A 25,684-nucleotide genomic window follows, 5' to 3' on the forward strand; every position below is an offset into this window, starting at 1 on the left:
CCATTCTCAAGTGAAAAATTCAGCACTGATTAATTATACTAAGTTTTAAACTTTTGTCCAGATATAACTTCTTTGTGGTTTCAACATAAAGTATAATACTCTTAAAGTTCTATGTCCCTATAGCACCATTTCTTTTACTTTATTTGAATAAAACATTTCAAACACTAAACACTTGCTTATAGGCAGTTAGTTGAATTTTAATTGGTATAAATGAGTTTTAGCTTGACATTTTGATCCCATTACCCTCAGGCTCTTCTAAATAGTTCTTTCATTTGATTCAGAAATAGCCATCTCTTGTATGTGTGCTTTTTAAAAGGTTACTGCTGAATAAAGGTGTTATTGGCTCAGTTTTAATCCATCACCATTCTTAGAAAAATAACCTCTGAACTACAGAGACTTAGTCTCTTGCTCTTTTTTGTCAAACTGCCAAAACATCTCTTTGGGCCTCACTTACTTGTTCAGCAAATATTTATTGAGCACTTACTATGTGCCTAACACTATTCTAGGTGCTGGAAAAGCAGACTGAAATCTCTTCCCTGGTGGAGCTTACATTTCAGTGGTGGAAGACAAGACGATAAAAAAATAAGAAAATTAAGTAGTATGTTAGATGATGATCAATGCTATGGAGAAAAATAAAGTGGGCAAGGAGGATGGTAAGTATGGGCTGGGGTTGGGAGGCTGCCATTTTAAATTTGGTAGTCATGTTAGTCCTCTGTGAGAAGAAGACATTGAGTAAAGACCTGAAGGAAGTGAGGAAGTGGGCCACTGGATTATCTATTGAAAGAGCATTCCAGAGAGAGAATAGCAAATGCAAAAAGTCCTGAAGGGAAAACTAGAACCCTCACACATTGCTGATGGGAATGTAAAATGGTTCAACAACTGTGGAAAACAGTTCAGCAGTTCATCAAAAAGTTAAAACAGAATTACCATATGACCCAGCAATTCTGCTCCCAAATATATATCCAAAAGAATAAAGCCAGGGACTCAGATACTCATATATGCATGTTCATAAAATGTTTAGAAACTACATAAAGATGGTTATATGACATTGTGAGTGTACTAAATTCCACTGAATTGTTCACTTTAAGATGGTTGACTTTTTAAATTTTGATTGTAAGGTATGTGAACCTCACCTCTACAAAAAAAAAAAACCTTAAGCTTAGCAAATTAGGATGATGAAGGAAATATTTTTAAACTAACCTAATAAAAATCAGCTAACATAATGATGAAAGGTAGAAAGAACAAGTCCTGAAGTAGGATCATACCTAGCTCAAGGGACAGCAACAAGACTGATGGGGCTACAGTGGAGTGGGGCTGGACAGGGGAGTGTGTAGTAGGAGATGGGGCCTGCAGGTGATGTGGACCACGTAGTAAAGGGCCTTCTAGACAATTATAAGGGCTTGGCTTTCATTCAGAGATAGGAAGCCGTAAGTGGATTCTGAATGGAGAAGTCTTTTCTATCTCAATGAAAAACAAAAATTCTTTTTTTTAAGTAGGCTTCATACCTATTGTGGACCCCAGTGCAGGACTTGAACTCAGGACCCTGAGATCAAGAGTCAGATGCTTAATCAACTGAGCCACCAGGCACCCCCACAAAAATTCTTTATTACAGTCTTAACAGGGTCACCCTAGCTGCTGTCTTGAGACTAAGCCACAAGGGACCAAGGACAGAATCAGGGAGATGAGCTAGGAAGCTGTTTAATAATCCAGTTGGGAGATAATAGAGGTTTCATTAGGATGGTGAGAGTGTAAGTGATAAGTGGCTCAAGTGAGGGTATATCCTGAAAGTTGAGCCAACAGAATTTGATGGTTTGGAGATGAAGTATGAGAGAAAAGGTGCTGTGGAGGACAGCGCAGTCATTAGCCCAAGCAACTGGAAAGATTATTGAGGTATAAATGATTAACTGAAATGGAGAATAGAGAAGACTGAAGGAAGAGTAGATTTGGGAAGGAAGATGAGGACTTTGATTTGGGACAGGTTTGCATTTGAGATGCCTAATATAACCTAGGAGGGGATTTCATAGACATCCTGATGTGTGAGTTTGGAGTTTAGAGGAGAGGTCCAAGCTGTCAGTAACCTTTAAATTTATTAAAGAGTCACAAGACTATGAGATCACCAAGGAATAGAACAGGGATAGAGAAAGGACAAGGTCCACAGACTGAGCTCCAGGGCATTCCAACAGTAAGAGGTTAGAGAGATGAGAGGGAATCAGCAGAGGAGACTGAGGAGTGGCTGGTAATGTGAGATGAATGCTGGGGGAGTGACAGTGTCCTTGATCTCGGACGCCCTATTTGTACAAGTGGGCACTAAGTTGTTCTAGAGCTCTTGGATTCTGTGATGCTAATTTGGTTATATCTAAACATCACTTACAAATTGTTCTTAGGAGGAAGTGAGTTCAGAATGCCACCTACCACCATCCCCAATAGCATAAACAGAAAGTCTTTCAACATTGAGATTGAAATACCCCGATTACTCCTAGGCATAGTTAACTTCCTACATGGGATCTTGTAAAAGTAACACTCTTCCACTTGTCCAAAAGAAAGTATCTAGATCTGGAATGAATATCCATAATTTATGAGTGGTTTATAACCTAAAGGTACCATGGTCAAATAAATGTAGGAAATACTGGGTTACATTTGCATAGTTTAATATGGGATTGTTCATGCTACATGTGTCTGTGCTTCTCTAGAAGAATTTAGTAAGCACTTATTGGACCTTGGAATTTCACTCACACACACACACACACACTTAATAACTTCTAAATATTAATCTTCATAAGATACAGTGTGGAGAATACTAACCTAGATTAATTATTGTCAGATTTTCTGAATTGAAAAAAAATAGTTGAATGAAGGGATTGACTAAGATGAACTTCTAGACATTTCATTCATGTTCGTGAATCATTTGTAAGGTGGCAGATGTAACTGAAGACTAGCAATATCCATTTTCATAGTCTTAGAAATTATATCAGGAGAAAATTGTATGCTCCTTATGATGTTTATAAAATCTAAGAAATAGGGCAGCCCAGGTGGCTCAGCAGTTTAGCGCTGTCTTCAGTCCAGGGCACGATCCTGGAGACCCGAGATCTAGTCCCATGTCGGGCTCCCTGCATGGAGCCTGCTTCTCCCTCTGCCTGTCTCTGCGCCTCTCTCTCTCTGTCTGTGACTATCATAAATAAATAAAATTAAAAAAAAAATCTTTTTAAAAATTCTAAGAAATACATTAATGGAACAGACCAGTAATTTGTGTTGAAGGGGATCGTCATTTTACATCATTTCAAACTCCAGAAGCTGGGATCCCTGGGTGGCACAGCGGTTTAGCGCCTGTCTTTGGCCCAGGGCGTGATCCTGGAGACCCGGGATCGAATCCCACATTGGGCTCCCGGTGCATGGAGCCTGCTTCTCCCTCTGCCTGTGTCTCTGCCTCTCTCTCTCTCTCTCTCTGTGTGACTATCATAAATAAATAAAAATTAAAAAAAAATTCAAACTCCAGAAGCTTCAGACTCTTACCGTAATAATGTCTAGCTTCTCTCCATAACTTAATATGCTTAGCTTATCAATCTACTTGCCTACTTTTCTTGAAACCATTACTATTTTCAGCCTATTATTATATATTAAGGAGTTTCTTCCACTGTAAAGTTTACTTCCTGCTTATACACTTCAAGAGATCTTCCTTGATACTAAGATTATGAGTTTCAATACCCAACTCCAGAGTAAACCCTCCCTGTACCTTAAAAGGGGCAGTGTGTTGCAGTGGCTAGGAAACCAGGCTCTGCAGCAGACTGCCTGGGTAGATGGAGTTCCTACCCTACCAATAACTAAATATGTGTGACTTTGAGCTCTGTGCCTCAGTTTCTTCATTTGTAAACTGCAAACGACAGTACAAACTCATAAGGCTAAGGGAATTAAGTGACTACATACATGTGTATAGCACTTGGAACAGTGGTTGGCACACAAGAATATAAATCACCGTTGTTACCATTGTTGTTAGCTTATTACCACCCTTCCTGATTTTATTTTTGTTTTCATTTTATTCAGATAGAATAAACTTCTAAACTTCACCTAATTTTTCTTTTATTTATTAATTCATTTATTTAATTTATAGAGAATATGTGCAACAGTGGGGAGAGGGACATGGGAGAGGGGATCCCAAGCACACTCCCTACTGAGTTTGGAAACTGTGCTGGAGCTCAGTCTCATGACCCGAGCTGAAATCAAGAGTCAGATGCTTGGGGAACCTGTGTTGCTCAGTGGTTGAGGATCTGCCTTTGGCTCAGGTTGTGATGCTGGGGTCCTGGGATTGAAGCCCACATCAGACTCCCCGCAGGGAGCCTGCTTCTCCCTCTCCCTCTGCCTATGTCTCTGCCTTTCTGTCTCTGTCTCTTATGAATAAATAAGTAAAATCTTTAAAAAAAAAAAAAAGATGCTTAACAGAACCACCCAGGTGCCCCCACCCTGTTTTTCATTATGACCTTCCTACAATCATTTTTGGTAATTTTCTTTACCTAACCCAGTGTGTCTTTCTTGAAAGTCATTGGTGGAACACATAGTACTAAAATTCAGCATGCCATTAGATTTTTAGTGTCTCAAGCTCACCAGACTTCTATATATATGGAATGTCTATGAATGCTCCTAGGTTGAATCCAAACTGCCTTTTTAAATAGTATTAAGGTATTTTCCCTAAATTATACTTTCCCTAAATTATACCCTTGACCACACCATGGTTCACCTCACACTCAAACTCCCCTCACTTCTCTCATTTTGAGATCAGCAGCCTCACTCCTGTCACTTTGCTATTAGACCACCTGGAAAAGCTTGCTGTCATCAACAAACTCAGAAGCTAAGGTGTATCTCTTCTACTGTTTTTAATCCTTCATGCTGAAAAATACCTATTTATCCATACCACTGTGATACATGATGGTATACATGGAGTTAAGCCTTGAAATAAGACAGTCCTAGGTTTACATCCTGGTTTTGTGTCTAGCCAGTTGTGTAGCCTCAAATAAACTACCTCAAGCCTCAGCTTTCTCATCAGTGAAAGGTATGTAATGACAGTTTCCTCATAAATTTGCTGTAACAAGTAGAGTGAGTGAGTGCGTGTGTAAGATTTGGCACTGGCTTGACAAAAAGGCATTCAACAAATGCTTCTCCCACTACTACCACTCATGTTAGTGCTTTTCCTGCAACTGCTATTGCTGTTATTGCTTTCGTTGCTGTTACTACTATTACCATTGCTCAGAGGAGACCCTGGAAGCTACTCCTCAGTGGAATCTTCTCCTTGACAGTTTTAGTGGCAGTCCATCAGCCCTGTGGTTATCTGTAACTTTGTATTCCAGTTCCCAGGTCTTGCAATACATACATTCCTCAGAACTGCTGGGTGGATGATGTTCCACCACAGAGCTTCAATTACATGTGGTATAATTCTTTAACTTTGGAAATGAGTGTAGTTCTGTCCATAGGCTATGAAACAGCACTGTCTTGTTGAAAATTAGTATAGAATCCAATCTGCTTTGGAGGAAAATTTGTCTTTTGCACTTAGAGAGTCCTTTCCTTGCAGGAGGCTTTTTAGTAATTATTACCATTTCCAGGAATCTTGGCTACTTATTCAATACTATTGATTCTGTGGAAAAGCTTAATTGTAAACACCAGCAGTAAAGTGGCCTTTTTAAAAATTTATTTATTTATTCATGAGAGACAGGCAGAGACATAAGCAGAAGGAGAAGCAGGCTCCCCACACGGAGCCTGATGTGGGACTGGAATCTGGGACCCCAGGATCACACCCTGAGCCGAAGGCAGATGCTCAACCACTGAGCTACCCAGGCATCCCAGCCTTTCTTTTTTTTTTTTTTTTTTTTTTTTTTTTTTTTAATTTTTTTTTTTATTTATTTATGATAGTCACATAGAGAGAGAGAGAGAGGCAGAGACATAGGCAGAGGGAGAAGCAGGCTCCATGCACCGGGAGCCTGACGTGGGATTCGATCCGGGGTCTCCAGGATCGCGCCCTGGGCCAAAGGCAGGCGCCAAACCGCTGCGCCACCCAGGGATCCCATCTTTTTTAAAATGATAAAGAAGTTCCCTTTTTTCAGAGGTTAAGGATATTGTTACTCAGTCTTGTAATTGTTCCACTTGCACCTTATCTCCTTCCTCCTTCTCCATCTTCAGTAGATGTAACCTGACTAGATTAATTATAACATAGAAGGAACATTTTAAGTTGTACAAGTTTCTTGATAAAATGGTGAGAATAGGATAATTCTATCTAGCAAGTCTTGAGAGCCTCAGAGCATAAGAATTCCTTTTTTTTTTTTTAATTAATTGGGGGCGCCCGAGTGGCTCGATGGTTGAGTGTCTGCCTTCAGCTCAGATGGTGATCCTGGGATCCTGGGATCGAGCCTGATGTCAGGCTCAATCTCACAACCCCGAGATCATGACCTGAGCTGGAACCAAGAGTCGGACACCCAACCGACTGAGACACCCAGGCACCCCTGGAGAATAAGAATTCTTGAGTGAATCAGTAAATACCTCAAGCTTAGAAAACTAGGCTGTTTAACCAATTGTCTCTTATGGAATAAATCGGATGTCCTAAAGACCACAATGTGAAGTGATTTTAAAAGTTTATTTAGTTCTTTTGGTGACTTTCTTTTTTTTAAGATTTTATTTATTTATTCACTAGAACACACAGAGGGGAGAAAGAGAGAGAGGCAGAGACACAGGCAGAGGGAGAAGCAAGCTCCACGCAGGGAGCCTGACGTGGGACTCGATCCCGTGTCTCCAGGATCTTGCCCTGGGCTGAAGGCGGCGCTAAACCTCCCAGCCACCAGGGCTGCCCTTTTGGTGACTTTCAAGTGGCTTTGTGGTCAAATTACTTCAGTTATGAATAATTTAAAAGAAGAATATATTCAATGCAGCTTTATTTTCAAAACCGAATAATCAGGAAAAATCTGAGTGGTCTTCCATTTTCATTTCTTCCCAGTGCTCTTTATATCAGAGGAATTGAATAAGTATAATATACAAACTTTTTTCCATGAACTACATTTTCCATGTGTTATCTTAGTTAAATCTTTAAAAAAGTCTTGTAAAGATGATTTTCAATCCCGTTTTACAGATGAGCAAACTGAGTTAACTTGTAATTCTGAAAATAGTATCAGGATGTCCTGACTTGTTCACATTACAGAAACATTATCCTCAGGATCCCTGGGTGGCTCAGTGGTTTGGCGCCTGCTTTTGGCTCGTTGCGTGATCCTGGAGTCTCGGGATTGAGTCCCACGTCGGGCTCCCTGCATGGAGCCTGCTTCTCCCTCTGCCTGTGTCTCTGCCTCTCCGTGTCTCTCATGAATAAATAAAATCTTAAGAAAAAAAGAAACATTATCCTCCCTGCCCCGGTTTTCATACAATCTGAGCATTTTCATTAATGAAAGTTAGGGGCAAAAAAAAAAAAAAAAAAGAAAGTTATGGGCAATTTCAAAAGTGACTTCGGATCTATAGAAAAGAAACCTTATTAGGAGGCCTAAAACTGCATTATCTTCATAGGTGGTGGAAAATACATAAGGACATTGAAAAAAAAGCTAATGCATGATCACATTGTTTGTTAATAGGAATGGAAAACTGGAAAGAATCTTAGAGGTCATGTCTTCCCATCTCAAATGGTGCAAGAAGCTCTTTAAAATACCTCTTTTGAAAAAAATAAAAAATAAAATAAAATACCTCTTTTGATGGGATGCCTAAGTGGTTTAGTGCGTTAGTGCCTGCCTTCGGCCCAGGGCGTGATCCTGGAGTCCCAGGATTGAGTCCCACATCCAGCTCCCTGCATGGAGCCTGCTTCTCCCTCTGCCTCTCTCTCTCTCTCTCTCTCTCTCTCTCTCTCTCTCCTCATCCCTCATGAATAAATAAATAAAATCTTTAAATAAAATAAAATACCTCTTTTGAAAACTGTTCCGTTTGTTAGAGCCAGACCATTCCTAGACTTTCCATCTCCCTCTCTGGCCCTCCCTTCCTAGAAGGACAGTTGGATCCTCAATTGCCTAGTTTGTCCCTGCCCCCAAGTTCTGGGCCTGTACCTGAGCTGAGCTAATGGTGATTAAACCTATTCAAGACCTGGCATCTAGCATCAACTCCCACCTCATCTACCACTTAGTCCTAAATGCAGCAAGAGTAGAGCTCTTAGTCCCAGGGCCAGGAGCACATCCTCCTCCTCTCAAGCTTAAGAGAAATAGAGAAGAATAAGAGAGATTAGCATCATGACTCTAGCTCTGCAGCTAGATCTTAGTCAAACCTTGCTCTAATACTGGGCAGCATTGTGACCCTGGGCAAGCTACTTTGACCATTCCGTACCTCAGAGGTTATTGTGAGGATTACACATTATAGTCCATGTTAAACATATCAGAGTACTTAGTGCATAGTAAACAATGTCGGTTGCCATTAATAATTGCCATTATTGGGGATCCCTGGGTGGCTTAGCGGTTTAGTGCCTGCCTTCGGCCCAGGGCATGATCCTGGAGTCCCAGGATCAAGTCCCACATCGGGCTCCCTGCATTGGAGCCTGCTTCTCCCTCTGCCTGTGTCTGTCTGTCTGTCTGTCTCTGTCTTTCATGAATAAATGAATAAAAATATTTTTTTTAATTGCCATTATTTCAGTTGGAGGAATAGAGGTTGGAAACTAGGCCAGATCTGATATTCTTCCCACATAATGATCTCCGTAGAAGGATAGGCAAAATCACAATATCTGGGATGCATCCTCTTTATCCCAAAACATTGGGATTTCCGCCTGGGATTGGTGGGTAAGGATCAGGTCGGTCAGATTTCTTACCCATGCTTTTACCTGATGCTTCCTCCAGTACTTTAAGATCAAATGCAAAGGGTCCTAATACTTACTTTATCACCAGGGAAGGGACTAAGTATCAACTAGAGTCAGCTCAGGTCATGAGATCCATTTCTCAGTCTATTTCAACTGGCGTAGAGGAATATTCTTGTGCCCACGATGGTACCTCCTAAGATTCTCAGGGCTCCTTACCTACCCAGCCTCATAATCTATTTCCCTGGGAAGGTGAGGTGCTTCTCAATGTCTCCTCTTCCTCCTTGATGCTGCTAGTAGTTCCTACCAGGGTCCACAGATTTCCCTTAGGAGAGATGAGCCCCAGTGATTTGGTAGAGGTAGCTTCTAAAAGTAACACTTAACATGAGATCTCCCTTCTTAACAAATTTTAGGTGTTCTTACCACACACACACACACAGGACACAAACTTTTGGAGGTGATGGATATGTTTATTATCTTGATTGTGGTCATGATCTTATGGGTATATGCCTATATCCAAACTCATCAAACTGTATAAACAAGTTCAGCTTTTATATATTAATTATATCTCAATAAAGCTATTTTTTTAAATTAGTAACCCTTCTGGTTTCAGGTGTCTAAGTGCCCAGACTTGGACCAGGATTAGCTCCTTCTGTACGGGCTTCCAACCCAGGAAATGGTCAGTACCAGTCAGAAAAACTCCTACTGGTAAACACTTTCCAAACTTCACTAATTTTAACCAGCAGAGGGCACACAGCAGACGTGCAAATCTCTATTTGATCTGTGCAAGATCTGTGTCTTGCATTGAGTGGTCCTCACAGCATAGAGGTGTTTATACTCGGATTAGTTCTTCAGTTGTCTCAGAGTGAAAAGGCTCTTGCCTAGTAATTTCAGACAAACATCCTGAGGACATTTGGTATGACTGAATATTTTCATCTATCCTAAGAGGATCCTGAAAGGATCTGCCTCACCAGAGTTTTGAAGCTCTGGCTTGGGAAAGGTAGTTTCTGATTTGAGAGTTGATCAGAAAGCCTGGGGACACCCACCTACCCACACACAGAGAGAAAACTTGCCAGAGAGAAGAGACCTGGAGACATGTGAGAATCAACCATGGACATTTTAAAAATACAAATTCCTGAGCCCTGCCCCCAGATCTGGTAGATCAGAGTGTCTGGGGCTAGTGTCCCAGGAATCTGTACTCTAACAGGTTGCCAACTGATTTCATGTGGTTGGTTATGAGCCAGTGTTTAGGAGCCACTAATCTAGGGGAATTTCTGGGCCTGCTATCTGAGTCCTGCTGCCCCAGTGCCAGTTGTTAGGGTCCTGGATATTTAAAGGGACTTGGAGTCAAGACAAGATTTGAAACCAGTGGAGCCTAGGCCAGCCCTTCCAGAGGAAGCAAAGCCTCTCCCAGTGAGGAGAATGAGGGATGGTGAGTGGAGGAGAGCCTATAAGTTAAGACAGTGACTGTCCCCTCAGGTATTACAAGAGGATAATCATTTACCTCTTCTGCATCTGCCACTCATAGTGGCTAGAAAAGCTGAGCCCTGCTATCCAGAGAGCTCTCAGCATATTTCTACACCCTCCATCCCCACCCTGCACTCAGGATGGGCTGGAGTAGTTTCACTCGAGGGGTGGGCTGCTCCAGCTCCTCTGGGCTGGGTATCCCTCCCAGGTACTGCTATAGGTGGTGGTGCTCAGAGCAGCATCTGGTCTTGGGCTTTCTGGCTGAAGGATCCTGCTAATATAGTTCTCAGCCTCATTGAGCTTCGCCAGAGCAGGTCATCAGACTGAATCTGGAGGCCTGAGAAAATGTACAGACACTAGAGGGTGGCTAGTTCTGGGGGGAGGGGAAGTGACAATATTCTACAGCCCCAAAGGCTGAGCAGCAAAATCCAGCTGTCTTTGTGGTTCTCAGCTATTGTCCACAGCAGGGATATCTTGGGACTCCTTTGGCTCAGAACTGACAATTTTGTCAACCACTTGGGCATCTTGCAGAGACCTGGTCAAGGGCAGCCCATTCAAGGAGGAATGTTCCCATTCTGGACTCCTGGATAATGACCTGCTTGCCAAACCCTTATGGGTCAGGGGGACTGGCTGGAGTGAACCTGCAATCCCTGCAAGGGTTCTGGAGCTTGGAACTAGCTAGAAAAGTCATATAATATCATCGAAGGAGCCTAGACTTGAAGTATAAAAGATCTTGCCTCACCATGTACTATATTGGACAAGTCACTAAATCTGTCAGCACATCTATATTCATATATGTAAAATGGAAATCATCCCCACTTCCTAGGGTTGAGGGAGCATTAAGTGAGCTAGTAAAGGAATGTAGTGTTTTAGCAAGGGCCCGGCATGTAACAGGCATTCAAATGTTAGTTATTTCTCTGGGTCCTATCTCTTAAACAGGTGAAGACTCAAGGGCATAGTCCGAAAAGTGAAGAGGAGCTGTAGAGGAGACATACTGGCCATCTCGGATCACTCCAGACACATAGTGAGGCTGAATGAGAGGCCTGGAGGCACCTCACTTCACTTTATATTCCCTGCTCCTCACCACCCTCACAGCAACAAGAGTATCATGGTTCTCTGGCCTCCTGAGTCCCCTTCCTCTGGTTGCATTCTGGGAACAGCCCATTCCCAAATCCTTTTGCTCAATCTGATGGAGGGCTGAGTGCCACTGTGCCACCCTGCTGATGCCAGCAGAAAGTTCTAGGGCTGGGAGAGTGGGACCCAGAAATTCTCAGGATTCCAAGACTTCTTGACTATTCCCAGGCACCTGAGGGAAAGCAGTGTTATTACTGCAGGAAAGGACAGGATCACAAAGGTGAGGCTCAGAGGACTGGTGAGTGCCTGCTAGTCACAGCAAAATTACCAGAGTCTTGGCAGGACCAAAAGATGACAGACTTGGGGAAGTTGAGAGTCTGGTTTTTAAGATGGGGACCAGCTAGCATGGAAATGACAGCCATGAGGTCCACACTCAGGAATCATCCAGGAAGACTGTTTGTTCCTCTCAGAGGAGCTATGAAAAGTAGAAGAGTTTTCCCTCTTGCTGGTCAGCAAGCTTGCTGAATCTTTCCAAAGGTTACTGAGTCTAGATGATGCTAAAACCTTCTTCTGGCTTCCCACTGTGCTTAAATAAAATCCCAACCCAAAAGGCCTGGCCTTACCTACTTCTCAGCCTCACCCCGTTATTTTCCTCCTTGCTCTCACTAGCCTCCTCTCTGTTCTTCAGATGCACTGACCTCACTTACATCTCAGGGCCTTGGCATTTGCTGTTTCCTCTGTTTGTGGTCCTTTCTGACCTCATCCCTGGTTGCTCTTCTTCATTCAGGTCTCCACTCAAACGTTATCTCCTCAGGGGAACCTTCTGTGTTCACTTTATCTAATATGTTGCCCTCCCCCACCTCCCTCACTTTCTATCCATTTACCCTGTTTTATGGCCCTCAGAGTCCTTATTACTCTCAAATTCTCTCATTATGCATCTCGTTTCTTGTTTAATGTCTATCTCCTTTATGAGAGCAGTATTTTATATTGTTCACCTGCATATCCCCAGGACTTAGCACAGTGGCTCCTAGTAGATGCTCAGTAAATGTTTGTTGAATGCCTAAAAGGTATCAGAGGCAATTTGGGTCTAGAAGAGGCAATCCTGATTAGAAGACCTGGAATGTTGTTCTCTTGACCTTGTTACAGCAGAGAAGTTTCCTGACCAAGACCAGAACTTGGACTGAAATGTACCCATTAGAATGGACCAGTGTACCTGCGGCCACTGTGAGATGGCCTAGCCCTGCAGCCAGGTCAAGAGCCAAAAGACACCACAACAGCAGGTCCTGTCCTGGGTAAGGAGTCAGCATGAAGTCTGAGACAAGGCCCAAGGTTTTTCTGTTGGGAAGAAGCATAGCAGCAGGGGTTTCAGCAGGCAGCTCACCATCAGACAACAGGTGCCCAGGCCCTCAGGTGAGATTCAGGGGCGGAGCATTGGTGGGGACAACCAGTAAGAAAACATAGCCCTAACTGAGATAGTAGTCAGGCTCCAAAGACAGATCCAGGCAGAAGCCAAGTAATGAAAACCAGACTGGGGGCTGGGACTTGGCCTGAAGTCAAGTGAAGGGTAGGATGGGGAGGTGATGGGGAGTTAGCCAGTTCTGGATGAAGAGGGTTGTAGGGACAACTAGGCAGGACCAGTCAGGCTACTTGTTTGGGTGGGAAGTGCATCTGCTATGTATTATCTCTCGCTGGGGTGGCGGGGAGGACAGGGGACATTCACTTACCAGAGGAAGGTGCTCAGGGCTGTCTGCCTGGGACCCTCTTTCCCTGGGCTCCTGACAGGAGAACTGCCTTAAGGAGCACCCCGAAACAAATCTATCTGGGGCTATTGTAGCTACGTCTTTATAGCCGCTCTTAGTGACTTTAACAATCAGACAGGGGGCTTTCACATCCATAGGAACAGACATTTAAAAAATACCTGCAGGACTCCTGCTGGAGAGCCACCAGAAACTCCCACTGACTCAAAGAGCAACAAACCATCCAGCCTCTTGTGTCAGCGTCCCCAACCTCAGCTCCCCACTAGGGCTGCTCAGCTCTAGTCCTTTCACTCAACTCCCAAGGTCATTCCAGCCTCCCTACTTGGCCCATTCCCCTCACTTTACCAATCCAAATGTAACATTTTATTCAACACACAAAATAAAGTCAGTTATTTTTCAGCGGCTCCTCCCTGATGTCCAGTACATAACACTCTCAATTCCCACAGCACAGCCTCCAACGTGATGATGTTGTTGTCTAATTTTTGCTTGCAAGTAGTTTCAGTGCGTACATTGTTTCCACTTCTTTGAACATAGGGAGCAAATCCTCCTCTTGCTATGTTTCCTCCCTAGCACCTGGGATCTGGGGGCATAATAGATTGTTGACTTGAGCCCTGCCCTCTTCAAGAAAGAGTAGGAAGAAAAGACCACTCCGGGTGTCAGAGACTGCATGATGAAACATGGGAAGCAGGATTTCGCTACTTTGCAAGCAACTGGGCCCCTTGGGCAACCTATACTTTTTATTTTTAAATTCTGGGAAATAAGGAGAGAGCCACCTACTCTCAACCTCCAGAGAACCTAGGAAATATTTATGAGTCAACATCTCCTTTATAGGTTTCTCTATCTACCTCCATTGGCACCCTAGAAAAACATATCTGGCCTGTATCCCACCCCTCTGAGTGTTTCTTCCCACTGATGACACCGAGCAACACAAGGCCTAAGTCCTGAAGAAGTGACTTGAATGATTCAGGTGGCATAGAAGGCTGGTAGGGGGTGTGCCTTGGCAAAGTGTATCATTCTAGTAGGGCTGGCTGCTCTTCTACTCAGCACAATCAGAAATGTCTTCTTGGAGGAAAGCAAGACATAAAGGCATGTTATAATCTATACAAATTTTATTTTGATATCAATTTGTATGGAAACAAGCAGGTGTCAGCGTTATGCAGGCACGGAAAAAAAAGGGAAAGAAAAAAACTCCAGTAATAATGGATCTTGTATTTACACCATTTGGTTTCAACAGGGACAGGAAGTTTTACTGTTAGCTTCCTGTGGGAACTCCAGTTTTTGCACCTTCCCCTGCTGCCTCTCAGCATCACGATAGAGCAGGGATTTCTGAGCCTTTAATCGGCAAGCCAGGCACATGAAAATCGACTCCACGTTCTGGCTCTCTTTGGGGTCCTTGGCCGAAGTCTCAAACAAGAGCATATTGTGGGCATCAGCAAATTTCAGGGCTAAGTTGGAGGGCACCTGGATCTGTTCCCTCAAGTCACACTTGTTGCCCACAAGCACTTTGGGGACTAGTGGGGGCACGGCATGCCCATTGCATTCTTGAATCCACATTTTGAGGTTGGTGAAGGATGTCATCTTGGTGACGTCATAGACGAAGACCACTGCATGCACATTGCGGTAGTAATGCTCAACCATGCTTTTGCGGAAGCGTTCCTGACCTGCTGTGTCCCACACCTGAACCTGAAAGATACAAAACCAGTATCTGGAGTCAGAAAAGGAAACATGAATGTGTCGAAGAAAACGTGGTTCTGTGATCTTATAAAAATGTGAGAAGCCCTGACACAGACTGGCAGAGTGGACTTACCAAAGTATAGACAGAAATTTCTCTCAGGGTTTGTAAAATTTTTCCTATAATTTTTATTTTTTTCTTAAAATTTTTAGTTGAAAATCTTGAGTCAAAAAAAATCTTAAGGCCAAAAAAAAAATCTTAAGGCTTTTAGTTGAAAAAGTGGGATGGAAATTGGTCAACTTTTCTGGAGAGCAATTGGGCAGTATTATAAAGAACTTTGAAAGCGTTCATAACTCTTCAAGCCGATAATCTCACTTCCAAAAATCTATACAAAATAGCAGAGGTGTGGTCGAAATTCTGTACAAAGGTCTTAATTTCATTGTTATTTATACTTAAAAAAAAAACAGGAAACAACCTAAAAGCTCAGTAAGAGAAGAAGAGCTAAAGTGTATGTACATATCTATATAATGGACTATTATGCAGACACTAAAAATAAAATTTGGGGGCACCTGGGTAGCTCAGTTGGCTAAGCATCTGCCTTCAGGTCAGGTCATGATCTCAGAGTTCTCCCTCTCCCTCTGCCCCTCCTCCTGTTTGTGCACTCTCTCTCTGTGTCAGATAAAATCTTTAAAAAAATAATGTTTTCAAAGAATAAATGGTGGAGGAAATTCTCGTAAAATATCAGAAAGTGAAAAAAGCAGGATACCACATTTTTCATATGCGATGGTCCCAATTTTTAAGAAAAATATTAAACAGACTTATGCCTAGGAAAGACAGGAAGTGTTCATACCAGGACATTAATGGTTATTTATGGGCCGCAGGACTATAGGTGGTATTTATTTTCTTCTTTTTTTTATATATTCTTCAAAGTTTCTACTATACTTTGTCTTAAGTTTTTTGCATGATGTTTTAAAGAAAAAGTGTTAAAATCTCCCCTTTTAGCTTAATTTATTTTAAGTTCACTTCTTTGGTATGTAAAAGGGATTTAGCTCGCTGGATTTTCCTTCTGCATCTCAGCTTTTGGGATAAAGGCCAAATTATGAAGGAAAAATGCTGATATCAGTAACATATACAAAGACACAACTCCCAAGGGATACCGTGGAGTTCGCACACATTCATCCCCATCTGTTTCCCTTTACACTTCCAAAGTCTTGGACAAGAGAAATTCATACTCAAAAGATGGTCCCAAGGCCCTATAAAATTCTCAGTTATCAAAGAAAATCGGATTATGGTCACTAATTGACTACTACGGCTCTTAAAACCAAGTATAGCCTTTATTTGGAGTTAGCAGTCAGTATCTGGTAAGTATAATTAAATCTGTTTACTGAGTGAAGATTTTACAGGGCTCCAGAGTCATCATCACTCTGAACATCAATTTTCATTGTCCAGGCTCTCCTCATCTCCTCTATTGACATAACTGCCACATGCCATTGGCACAATTGTCAGAATCACCCCATCTTCTATTTTGATTTCCATGTCCCTAGGCCAGACCCTCCTCTCCTCACTCCAGGGCTACAGCAGAGTCTTTTGGATTCTAGATGTCTCCACTCCAGTGCTTCCTGCATACTTCTTTCAAACTAGAATTCCTAAATCTCTGCTTAGATCAGCGTGGCATCCTCCTCTTCGGAAAACCATGACCAACCTCTTCTGCATGTGGCACCAAAGGGAAAAATTTCTGTCATAATTTGACCCCACCCAGCCTGGTTTGGGGCTGCTTGGCTACACCGATTCATTCCTCTGCTAGTCCCTCCTTCCCCTGAAGAATTCAATAGCGGCCCCCTTGTTACCCTATCCGCATCTCACCCATCCTTCACAGCTCAGCTCATGTCCGCCTTCTTCCCAAAATTCCATTTTTTCTCCAATTTCTCTTAAATTCTCTTTTCTTAAAACTTTCTAGTGCACTTTGAGTCCGTACCACACCATTTGTTTTTTTTAAGATTTTATTTATTTATTTGAGAGAACGAGCTGAGGTGGAGGGATGGGGCAGAGGGAGAGGGAGAAGCCGACTTCTTGCTGAGCACAGAGCCTGAGGCGGGGCTCTAACCCAGGACCCTGAGATCGACCTGAGCCAAAGGCAGACGCTTAACCAACCGAGCTACCCAAGTGCTCCAGACCACACCACCATTTAGAATATATTATTTGTTCTCTAGTTGTTTCATCACTGCTCTTGGCATTTCTCCAGCCAAACTTGCAAACAGTTTTTGTTCTGCATCAGATCACTTGTCACCATGGTTGCCATCATCATCATCAAAAAGCAGTATTGCCCTGAGCCACCAGAACTACAAGCAGTCTGGCATCCTACATTTCTGCCAAGGCGATTTCAGAGAAAACATTTTACTTTGGTAACACAGAAAAATATAAGTCCTTGAATACTGATTTGCTTCAGAAAGCAGAAACATAAAATATTTCATCCACCTCTCCAGTGCTCTAAGCAGGAAGAAAGGGAGATCAGGCCAGGAAAGGAATGGAGGTCAGTGGGAAGAGAGCGGTTATAGCACAAGAATATCATTACCACCTGGTTTCTAATCCCCACCCCCACTCTCCAGTAGTCCTAACTCCTGCCTCTGAGTAAGGCTGAATCCCTACCAGTCCTCAGGCATGTGGCAGATGCTTTAACACCATGAGCTCAGAACTCTAAAAATACCTGTCACTAGCAGGAACACGGGTGGGATGTGTGAGATGTTTGGGGCTGAGTAGGTTGGCTGTTTGGCTTTTCTTTGGCTTCGGAATTGTATACACCATCCAAACTGCCAGAGCTGAGGGGAAGACCCTTACTGCCGTAGACCTCCTTTGCCTTCCCAATGCCATGGGGAACCCTGAAGCTTTTGTTTGGAGGCTCAGAACTTTTTTTAAAAAATATTTATTTATTCATGAGAGACAGAGAGAGAGAGGTAGAGACACAGGCAGAGGGAGAAGCAGGCTCCCCACAAGGAGCCCAATGTGGGACTCAATCTCAGGACCCCGGGATCACACCCTGAGCCGAAGGCAGACGTTCATCTGTTCACCCAGGCATCCTTGGAGGCTCAGAACTTAAACTGTAGCACTGCTCCCATTCAAGCTCCTTGCAAACCCCGCCCTAAAGTTCTTTGCACCCCTGTCTGTGGCAAGCAGTGAGCCAGGAATGTGGGCTGCTCACAGCAGAAAATCAGAATAGATGGCACAGCCTCAGTGTCATCACAAAGGGAGAGTGCAGCAGTTGGTTCACTGCACATAAATGACCTCATTTTCTGTTTGGGGGTTTGGTGTCCTTGTTCTTAGCATCCTCACAAACCCCTGATCCCTGCCAGCCAGTGAAAGCAGCTCCTTCTGCTTTCCAGCTGGTACTCCTCTCATCTGTTCTTCCTTTCCTGTGGGAACTGCATCCACACAGTAGCACGGAGTACCAACCTCCCCTTAGCCACATACATGCTCCCCAGATCCTCTTTTCTCTGCAAGGACTAGTGGGGGCGTAGTGGAGTCAGGCCAATTAGGGTACAAACCTCAGCACAATCCTGTGCTCCTCGTCAGGTGTCCATAGGCTAGTTACTCTATCTTCAGTGTCCTCCCCTGGAGACGGAGGGTAACCTCAGCAGTCTCATGGGGATGCTGGAAGGGTTAGTGTTGCTTAGAAGTACATGACATAGTGCCTAATGCGAACTCTCCCTCCCTGGCCAGAAATCACCAAGTCTGGCCTGACAACTAATTGAGCAGTGCTGCAGACAATGCAGCAAGCGGCAGCCTTGGAATTGAGACCCCGGTTCCAGCTCCTCTATTTGGTAGTGGGAGTAAATGATTAGGCAAATTGAATAACACACGGGAAAGAGTTGTTGCAAAATAGAAGTGTTCTGCAAGTGCTAGTTGTTGGCCATTGTTTCAGAAGGCCCATCGGCCATCCTGGTAGCCTGGTCCTTGGAGCCACTGGTTCTCCTCCTGGAAAGCACAGAGAGTTTGCCTTCTTGGTGACGGGCTCAAGCCAAGGCAAAGGCAGTTACTGGGGAGGGGGGAGGAGAGAGTAATGCCAGCAACATGCCACAGGTGTTGGGGGGCAGGCCCAAAGTGACAGAGGTGTTGGAGAAGGGTCGAGGGGCACAGCGTGGGGAGCTACCAAAGATAAATCTAGTCTTTTAAACCATTTTCCTGGGGCTACCACTGCCTGAGAAAGTTTCAGCAAGTGCCCCATCCCTTCACGTACTCTAAGCTGACATGGGTATTTCTTTTCCCTGTGGAACATATCTGGCATCTTTCTAGAGATGAGGCATGAATGTCCTTTTGTTGGAGGCTGGTGGGGGAGGGCAGAAGTGGAAAAAGGGAGACAAATACATCTGTAACCTTTGGAGGATGCCCAAGTGGATGATGGGAAAAGCCTAAAACAAATCTTTTCTCTGGGGATTCCTGGGTGGCGCAGTGGTTTGGCGCCTGCCTTTGGCCCAGGGCGCGATCCTGGACACCCAGGATCGAATCCCACGTCGGGCTCCCGGTGCATGGAGCCTGCTTCTCCCTCTGCCTGTGTCTCTGCCTCTCTCTCTCTCTCTCTCTCTCTGTGTTACTATCATAAATAAATAAAGAAAAAATATTTTAAAAAATCTTTTCTCAACTATCCAGACAGTCCCATCTGCATCTAAGATAACACACACATTCACACACAAGACTGGCACAGAGAATGGCAAAGGAAGACAGAGACTAGGAGAAATTCACACGCAGAGATAGAGGCAACAAGGCAGACAGAGACATACACTGATAGATAATTAGCCATTAAGTGAACTGGCAGAGGATGGAAGTTCAGAAGCCCTAAGGAAGACATGATGTCATCGTGACTGCAGGCAGCTTCTGAGGGAACGCTTAGCTCAGCCTCTGTCCATGCAGTCATGTAACACGGCAAGGTGTTGGTCCAAGTCATCAGCAGAGGAAGAGAGTCCTGGGGGATACCTGCCCACGGCCATCGCTGACCTGGTTCCGGGGGGCTGGGGCAGAGGGGGTGCCCAGCTGTGGGGGAAAGCAAACTAGACTGGAGCAGGGGTACTTCCATGAGCATTTACCAAGAATGGCTCACAAATTAGTTCTGAGCCTCCCCTCTGTGACCTCCCCCGTCCCACTCCCCACACACTCCTGTCTGGCATTTTCCAGTGCTTTTAGACTGAGGCAAGCTCAAGATGATTTAGCTAAATCTGTAGGAGATGGACACATCATGTCATTAAAAGAAGCTCCAAACTTCCTTTGGGGTCGGGGAATGCCTCTGCACTTCCTAGGCTGATGTCAGGAAGAGCTGTGATCTTTCCTAGACAATGTCCCTCCACACCCCTGTCACAGGTAACTGCATGGTTGGACACACCATGAGACTAGCCCAAATTGCTAGGGAGGAGCACCGGCCAGGGAATGGGGAGACCTGAGTGGTAGGCCTGTCCCCCTATGTGATCTTGGGCAAGTCACTTTCCCTTGGCTTCGTATCTGTTAAACGAGGAACCTTGGACTAGAGATTTTTCAAGGTCTCTTCCATCTCTGAACATTCTCTGGTTCTCATATCCACAGGGAGATAGTAAAGTAAAACCCAGGCACTCAGCTCAGTGTCTGGGGTGCAGTTGGAGGAGAGACATCTTTTTTAAAAAAGATTTTATTTATTTATCCATGAGAGACAGAGAGAGAGGCAGAGACACAGTCAGAGGGAGAAGCAGGCTTCCCGTGGGGAGCGTGACGTGAGACCTGATCCCTGGACTGTGGAACCAGGCCCCAGGCTGAAGGCAGGCGCTAAACCACTGAGCCACCCGGGCGGCCAGAAGGAGAGACATCTTGAAGGCTCTTGAGTTTCAGGGCTATGACCCTGGGCTCCTGGCCTAGAAGAGCCCACAATGCTCACTGCCTGGCCTGCCACCACCCACTGAGCACACTGCCCAGGGCCAGAAATTACCCCCCAGAGCAGAACAGCAGTAAAGAGCATGGGCTCTGAATGCATGTGGAAATCCCAACCCTGTCCTAGGGAAGGCAGGTTACTGAGAGAAGTGCGTGGGCTCATGTGTCAAAGACTGGAGCTCAGATCTGGGCGCTTTTGGGCAAGTTATTTAATCTAAGTTTGATCTCCTTATCTATGAAATAGGAGTGATAATAATAGGCCAATTTGCTTAGGGCAAATTAGATGTGAAGATCAAATTAGATGGTGCAAGCAAAGCCCCTAGCCCGGCTCTTGGTTTAGTTAAGAAATAGCAATTTCTTTAGTTAAGAAATATTATTATTATTATTATTACTATTATTACTACTACTATTATTATTATTGCCTACTCATTGAAAGCTTTTCTGGACATTCGTGTCAACCAGGAAACACTGGATTATAAATGTTGTGATCGGGATGGGGTGGGGATACATGGATTGGATACCCCAAATGGGGCTTTGAAACCCTAGAGATGGCCCTGGTAATTAAGACAGTGGCCCCCAATTGGCTAACTCTGTCAGCGCCCTGCAGGATTTGATGTCCCTGCTACCCTGGAAATGGGGAGGCAGCCCAGGAGAGGCCACACCCTACTCTTGTGCCAAGAAAAGAGCTTGCAGAGACCTCTCCACCATTCTCCTTTGAGGGCTGGCACTTGCAGCCTGACAGCCTTATGGCTGGCTGTGGTCTAGGTCTACTTCAGCCTGTCACACTGGACTTCTCTCCCTCCCCCGAAGGGAGAAGCCTTTGGCAGTCATCTCCTAACACAGATTTGGCATTTGTTCCCTGAAAAACTCCAAGCCAGCCAGAGTGTGGGGCACAATCTCCTCCTATCTAGATCATGTGCTAGCTGCCATGCTCTGCCATCTTCCCACAGACATGCTGCTCTTGCCTGCTTCCTTTGGTCCTGAAGCTGCAGCAGATTTACAGGAGGCAGGGTCACTATCTCCTGGCTCTGACACCCCACCCTGAGCTCCCTCAGAATCTGCACTCAGAGGGCTCCTCCATGAGCAGAGTCACAAGGCTTTGCCCTCTCAAAAATATCATCTTCCCAAAAAAGCCTGTATTAAGCACTTATCGGCACATGGTGTTATGCTGAGCTGTTTCTGGTGAGTCACACTGTCACAGGCTCTGCCCTCTGGGAAAAAGTCTGGAATCTTTGGCAAGGACTGTAAAATCCAGTTTAGCTAAATACTGGGGTGTTGGAAAGGAAGGAGTCTTTCCAAAATTTCCCCAAGGCCATTGGGCAGTGGCCCACTTCCACTTGTTTTCCCTCCCACTTCCCACTTTCTGACTCCCTCCTCTCCTCTCTTCCCATCCTCTCTCCTCCCTCCTCCCCAAAACTCCCAAACACTTCTTTTATTCCTCCATATGAACTTCAGACAGGCTTATTCTCCCTTTTTTCAATCCAGAGAACTCTTTGGCTCAATGTGCAAGCAATAGCATTAAATTTTAAGATCTTTGAGGGTTCAAGAGAACACCCATAAGTATGTTTCCACTTTGGATTTTAAAAAGACATGTTTTAGAAATTCCAGAACCTTACAACCTATGGTAAAGAAGTTAGACACACCAGAGAAAGTCCAAACCAAGTAAACCTCAACATGATAGCCCTAGGAAAGGATAGATATGGATAGCTACTTTGACTTTAAAAAGGAAATACAGCAATTCCCCCTCAAAATGCAAGGGATTAAAAGGTCACTATTTTAAAAAGGTGCCCTATCTTACTGATGCTGGGGCTCAATTGTTCTCCAGAGCTCTCCCTTACCAGTACTGAGCTGCCCATCTTCCTGACATCCAGTGCCTCTGCCCAGTCTCTGAGGCCATTTTAAAATACATCCATTTAAGAAATAATGATAAAATAAAAACACAGTCATTTTAATAATCAAGGACTCCAGACTTGTGCACGGTTTAGAGTGCTTCATCATTCTCCCTACTACTACTCAGCCCTTCTCTCCACATCACTCAGAAGAGGGGCCTTAGGATCATTTGGGCTCTTTGACCAGCGGGAGGGAGGGTGACCTTCACCCAATAGGGTCACACCATAGCTTCAAGAGAAGACCAGCTGTGGGCCTGGTGGAGTTGGTCTTTAATGTTCAGTGCCTTTTGAGGTGCCTTCCTGCCCATCATCCTGCCCCCCTCTGCTCCCCTGACACATGAAGCCGCCCTTGCCATGTCCTCCTTCTGCACATAGGAATATTTCTGCACAATGAACTATTTCTGCCCTGTCGAGTTTCTGCCTTTTCTGAATCAAAATGAACATAAATGGTCAGACAAGAATATCGTACTTTGCCTATTTGATAAATAAACTAATGAAGGGGGGAGGAGCAAGACACTTTCCCTTGGCCTTCAGATAAGTTGCTCTGCATTTTTACAAAGACCTGCTGAAGACAATACCAACAGAATGAGCAATGAAGCAGTTCATTCATTAGGTATCCCAGAAAAAAGAAGATAGCGTTGGAAAGAGACTGCTCCAAAAGAACAAGTTTGTTATGAAGGACTGGCGGGTGACCCTGTCTCAATTGCTTTAAAAGGGCTCATGGCTTTGTGCCAGAACCACCCCACTTCACCCCTATTCCACCTCAGCCCTAATCTTAACCATAGGCTGTCATTTTTTTAAATATTTATTTATTTATTTATTTATTTATTTATTTGATAGACATATATAGAGAGACGCAGGAGGAGGGAGAAGCAGGCTGCACGCCAGGAGCCCAACGTGGGACTCGATCCTGGGACTCCAGGATCGGGCCCTGGGCCAAAGGCAGGTGCTAAACCTGCTGAGCTACCCAGGGATCCCCGGTAGGCTGTCATTTTAAAATAAAGTGGTTTTCATTCACTGTGAATTTCCACACACACACACACACACACACACACACACACAGCTAATGCCTCAGGGCTAAGCCAAAGTGGGTTTTTGCAGCCCATTCACACCCAAGAGGTAAAAGAGACTCCAGGATGTGTAAAGTGCTTTGGGATCTATCCCACACACCAGGACCAAGAGATGCCTCATGTCTCCCTCTGCCCTCTGCCCACAGGTGCCACTGCTCCTGGCTCAGGGTCAAGGATGGGATCAGACAGGCTTTCCCTGTGGCAGATGTCAGGTAGGGGCAAAGGGCAGGAGTGTATCCACTCTCGCCAGCCCTAAAAAACAAAACAGAACAGAACCCCCCAAAAAACAACAAAACAAAACCCGGCGAGGTGGAAACCAGGCCACTGAGAAAGGTGAAAGGGAGGGAATGAGGAGGTGCTGAGGGTCTTGGGCTCTGTGAGCGGCGACAGGGCCACGCGCTGGAGGTTTAAACCAGGAGAGCAATGCCTCTGGCGAAGCCCCCTCCCAGACCCCTCCCTTCCCGGACCTGACCATCTGGATCACCTTGATCTTCTCGCCCTCGATTTCCACGGTCTTCTCCCTGAAGTCCACGCCAATGGTGGCCTCTGTCTTGTCCGGGAAGGTACCCCCGCAGAAGCGAAAGGTCAGGCAGGTCTTGCCCACGTTGGAATCCCCAATCACGATGATTTTGAAGATGCGAATCTGCACGTACTGGTCCAGCGACGAGTCGAGCTCCAGGGACGCCAGGCCCGCGGCTGAGGCGGGCTGCAGGCTCCCATGGCCCAGGATGGGCTGCGCCATCTCCCCCGGACCGGACCCGGGCCCCAACCCCCCTCGAGGGCTCCACACAAAGAAAACGGCCACGTTAGTGCGCTCGAGGCGAGCGAGCTTTGTGCGTGTGTGTGTGCGTGTCTGTGAGTGTATGTCCGCGCGTGTGTGCGTGCGCCCGCAACGTGTGCGCGCGCGCGTGAAGGGGGTGCCTCTCACCCCAGGCCCCCCTCCCTCGCCAGCGCACCCTCCTTACAGCTCCCAGGCACCAACACAAAAGCCAGGAAGCCGGGGAGAGAGGAGGGGAATGAGCCGGCCGCGAGCCTTCCCCTTCTGCCTGTGCCCTCGGACGGGACGCTCGGGCAGGCGCTCCTATGGCGCTCCCCGAGAGGCCGCCGCCGCCGCCGCCGCCGCGCCTCCACCTAGACCCTCCCCTGCCTGGACCCCAGGGACACACCGGAGGGAGGAAGCCGAAGGAGGGAAAGGAGGGGGTGAGAGCGGCACACGCCGCGAGGGAAAGGTCTTCCTTTCTCCTTGTCCCCATTTATTTTATAGGTTGCGGGCTCCCCGCCCCCACGTTCTCGGAGCGCACGGGGCCATTGGGCTGGGAGCACAGCTGGAGAGGACAAAGAGAGCTGCACCCTAAAGCATCTCTGGAGCACTTCGGGCCCGGAGCTACACTACTTGGGGGGGAGGGGCAGAGATACCTCTTTCACCTCCCGCGTCTCCTCGGCCCCTTCCCAGGCCTTGGGATAAAGAGATACTGTCTTATTGAGTAAGCAGGTGCACTCGCGCGCCCCAAGTAGCCGGGGGGGGGGGGCGCTGCCAAGACGTGCCGTGGGCTGTGGGGGCCCGCGCAGCTGACACGAAGGAGCCAGGGGCACGGGTTGTGCGTGTGTAGGGGGAGTTACTGTCTCTGTCACCGACTGCCAGATGTAGGGGGGCGCGTGCCAGGCGCCAACCTCCCCTTATCACACCACGAGCACCCATCCTCTGAATGTTCAGGAGAGCGGTTTCCATTGGCTGTCGCGGTCGGTTGTGTCTGGCTGGCCAATGGGGAAGGCCCGCCGCCGGAGAGGGCCATACAGGGGGTAGGAGAAGGGGGGAAGCTAGTGGTAGCAGCTCCAGCAAAAGGGAACCTTGTTTCCAAGGCTAACCATTACAGACCCAGGTGGAGGGATCTCAGGAACTGGCATAAACCTCACAGTGTCTCCCATATGATAATAACGTCCGGATAAGAAGTCCTTCCAGAATGGTGGAGTTTCAAAAGGAATTGGAACACACACACACACACACACACACACACACACACACACACACACGGGAGGGTTCAACCCTCTGCAACTGAATGTAGAACAAAGTGGTTGGGTCTAAT

At 45.6% G+C, this 25,684-nt stretch overlaps 2 protein-coding genes across 6 annotated transcripts in view; one reads left to right on the forward strand and one right to left on the reverse strand.

Moving 5' to 3' along the window:
* The window catches only part of ZNF280C (zinc finger protein 280C), an 80,762-nt gene extending 67,277 nt beyond the window's left edge, over positions 1-13,485 (forward strand). Inside the window, exons 21-24 of one of the 5 annotated variants that reach the window (XR_012026521.1) lie at positions 507-652; positions 9,395-9,467; positions 11,195-12,739; positions 13,227-13,485. Coding sequence is in view for 1 of the 5 variants with exons in the window: in XM_072817089.1 (XP_072673190.1) it covers positions 507-636 (130 nt within the window). In the remaining 4 variants the exon portion in view is untranslated. Of the gene's footprint in view, positions 1-506; positions 654-9,394; positions 9,468-11,194 lie in introns of all 5 variants that reach the window. The other 4 variants (XR_012026520.1, XR_012026522.1, XR_012026519.1 and 1 more) reach the window with 4 other exon arrangements.
* Positions 13,486-14,177: 692 nt separating this feature from the next.
* Positions 14,178-25,203, reverse strand: RAB33A (RAB33A, member RAS oncogene family). The gene is made up of 2 exons (XM_072817093.1): positions 24,085-25,203; positions 14,178-14,769 (listed from the first exon to the last, which is right to left on the reverse strand). The coding sequence occupies exons 1-2, from the start codon at positions 24,340-24,342 to the stop codon at positions 14,314-14,316; spliced, it is 714 nt and encodes a 237-aa protein (XP_072673194.1). The 5' UTR covers positions 24,343-25,203; the 3' UTR covers positions 14,178-14,313.
* Between the last annotated feature and the right edge of the window lie 481 nt (positions 25,204-25,684).

Source organism: Canis lupus, chromosome X (assembly GCF_048164855.1).
Source record: "Canis lupus baileyi chromosome X, mCanLup2.hap1, whole genome shotgun sequence".
Lineage (NCBI taxonomy): Eukaryota > Metazoa > Chordata > Mammalia > Carnivora > Canidae > Canis > Canis lupus.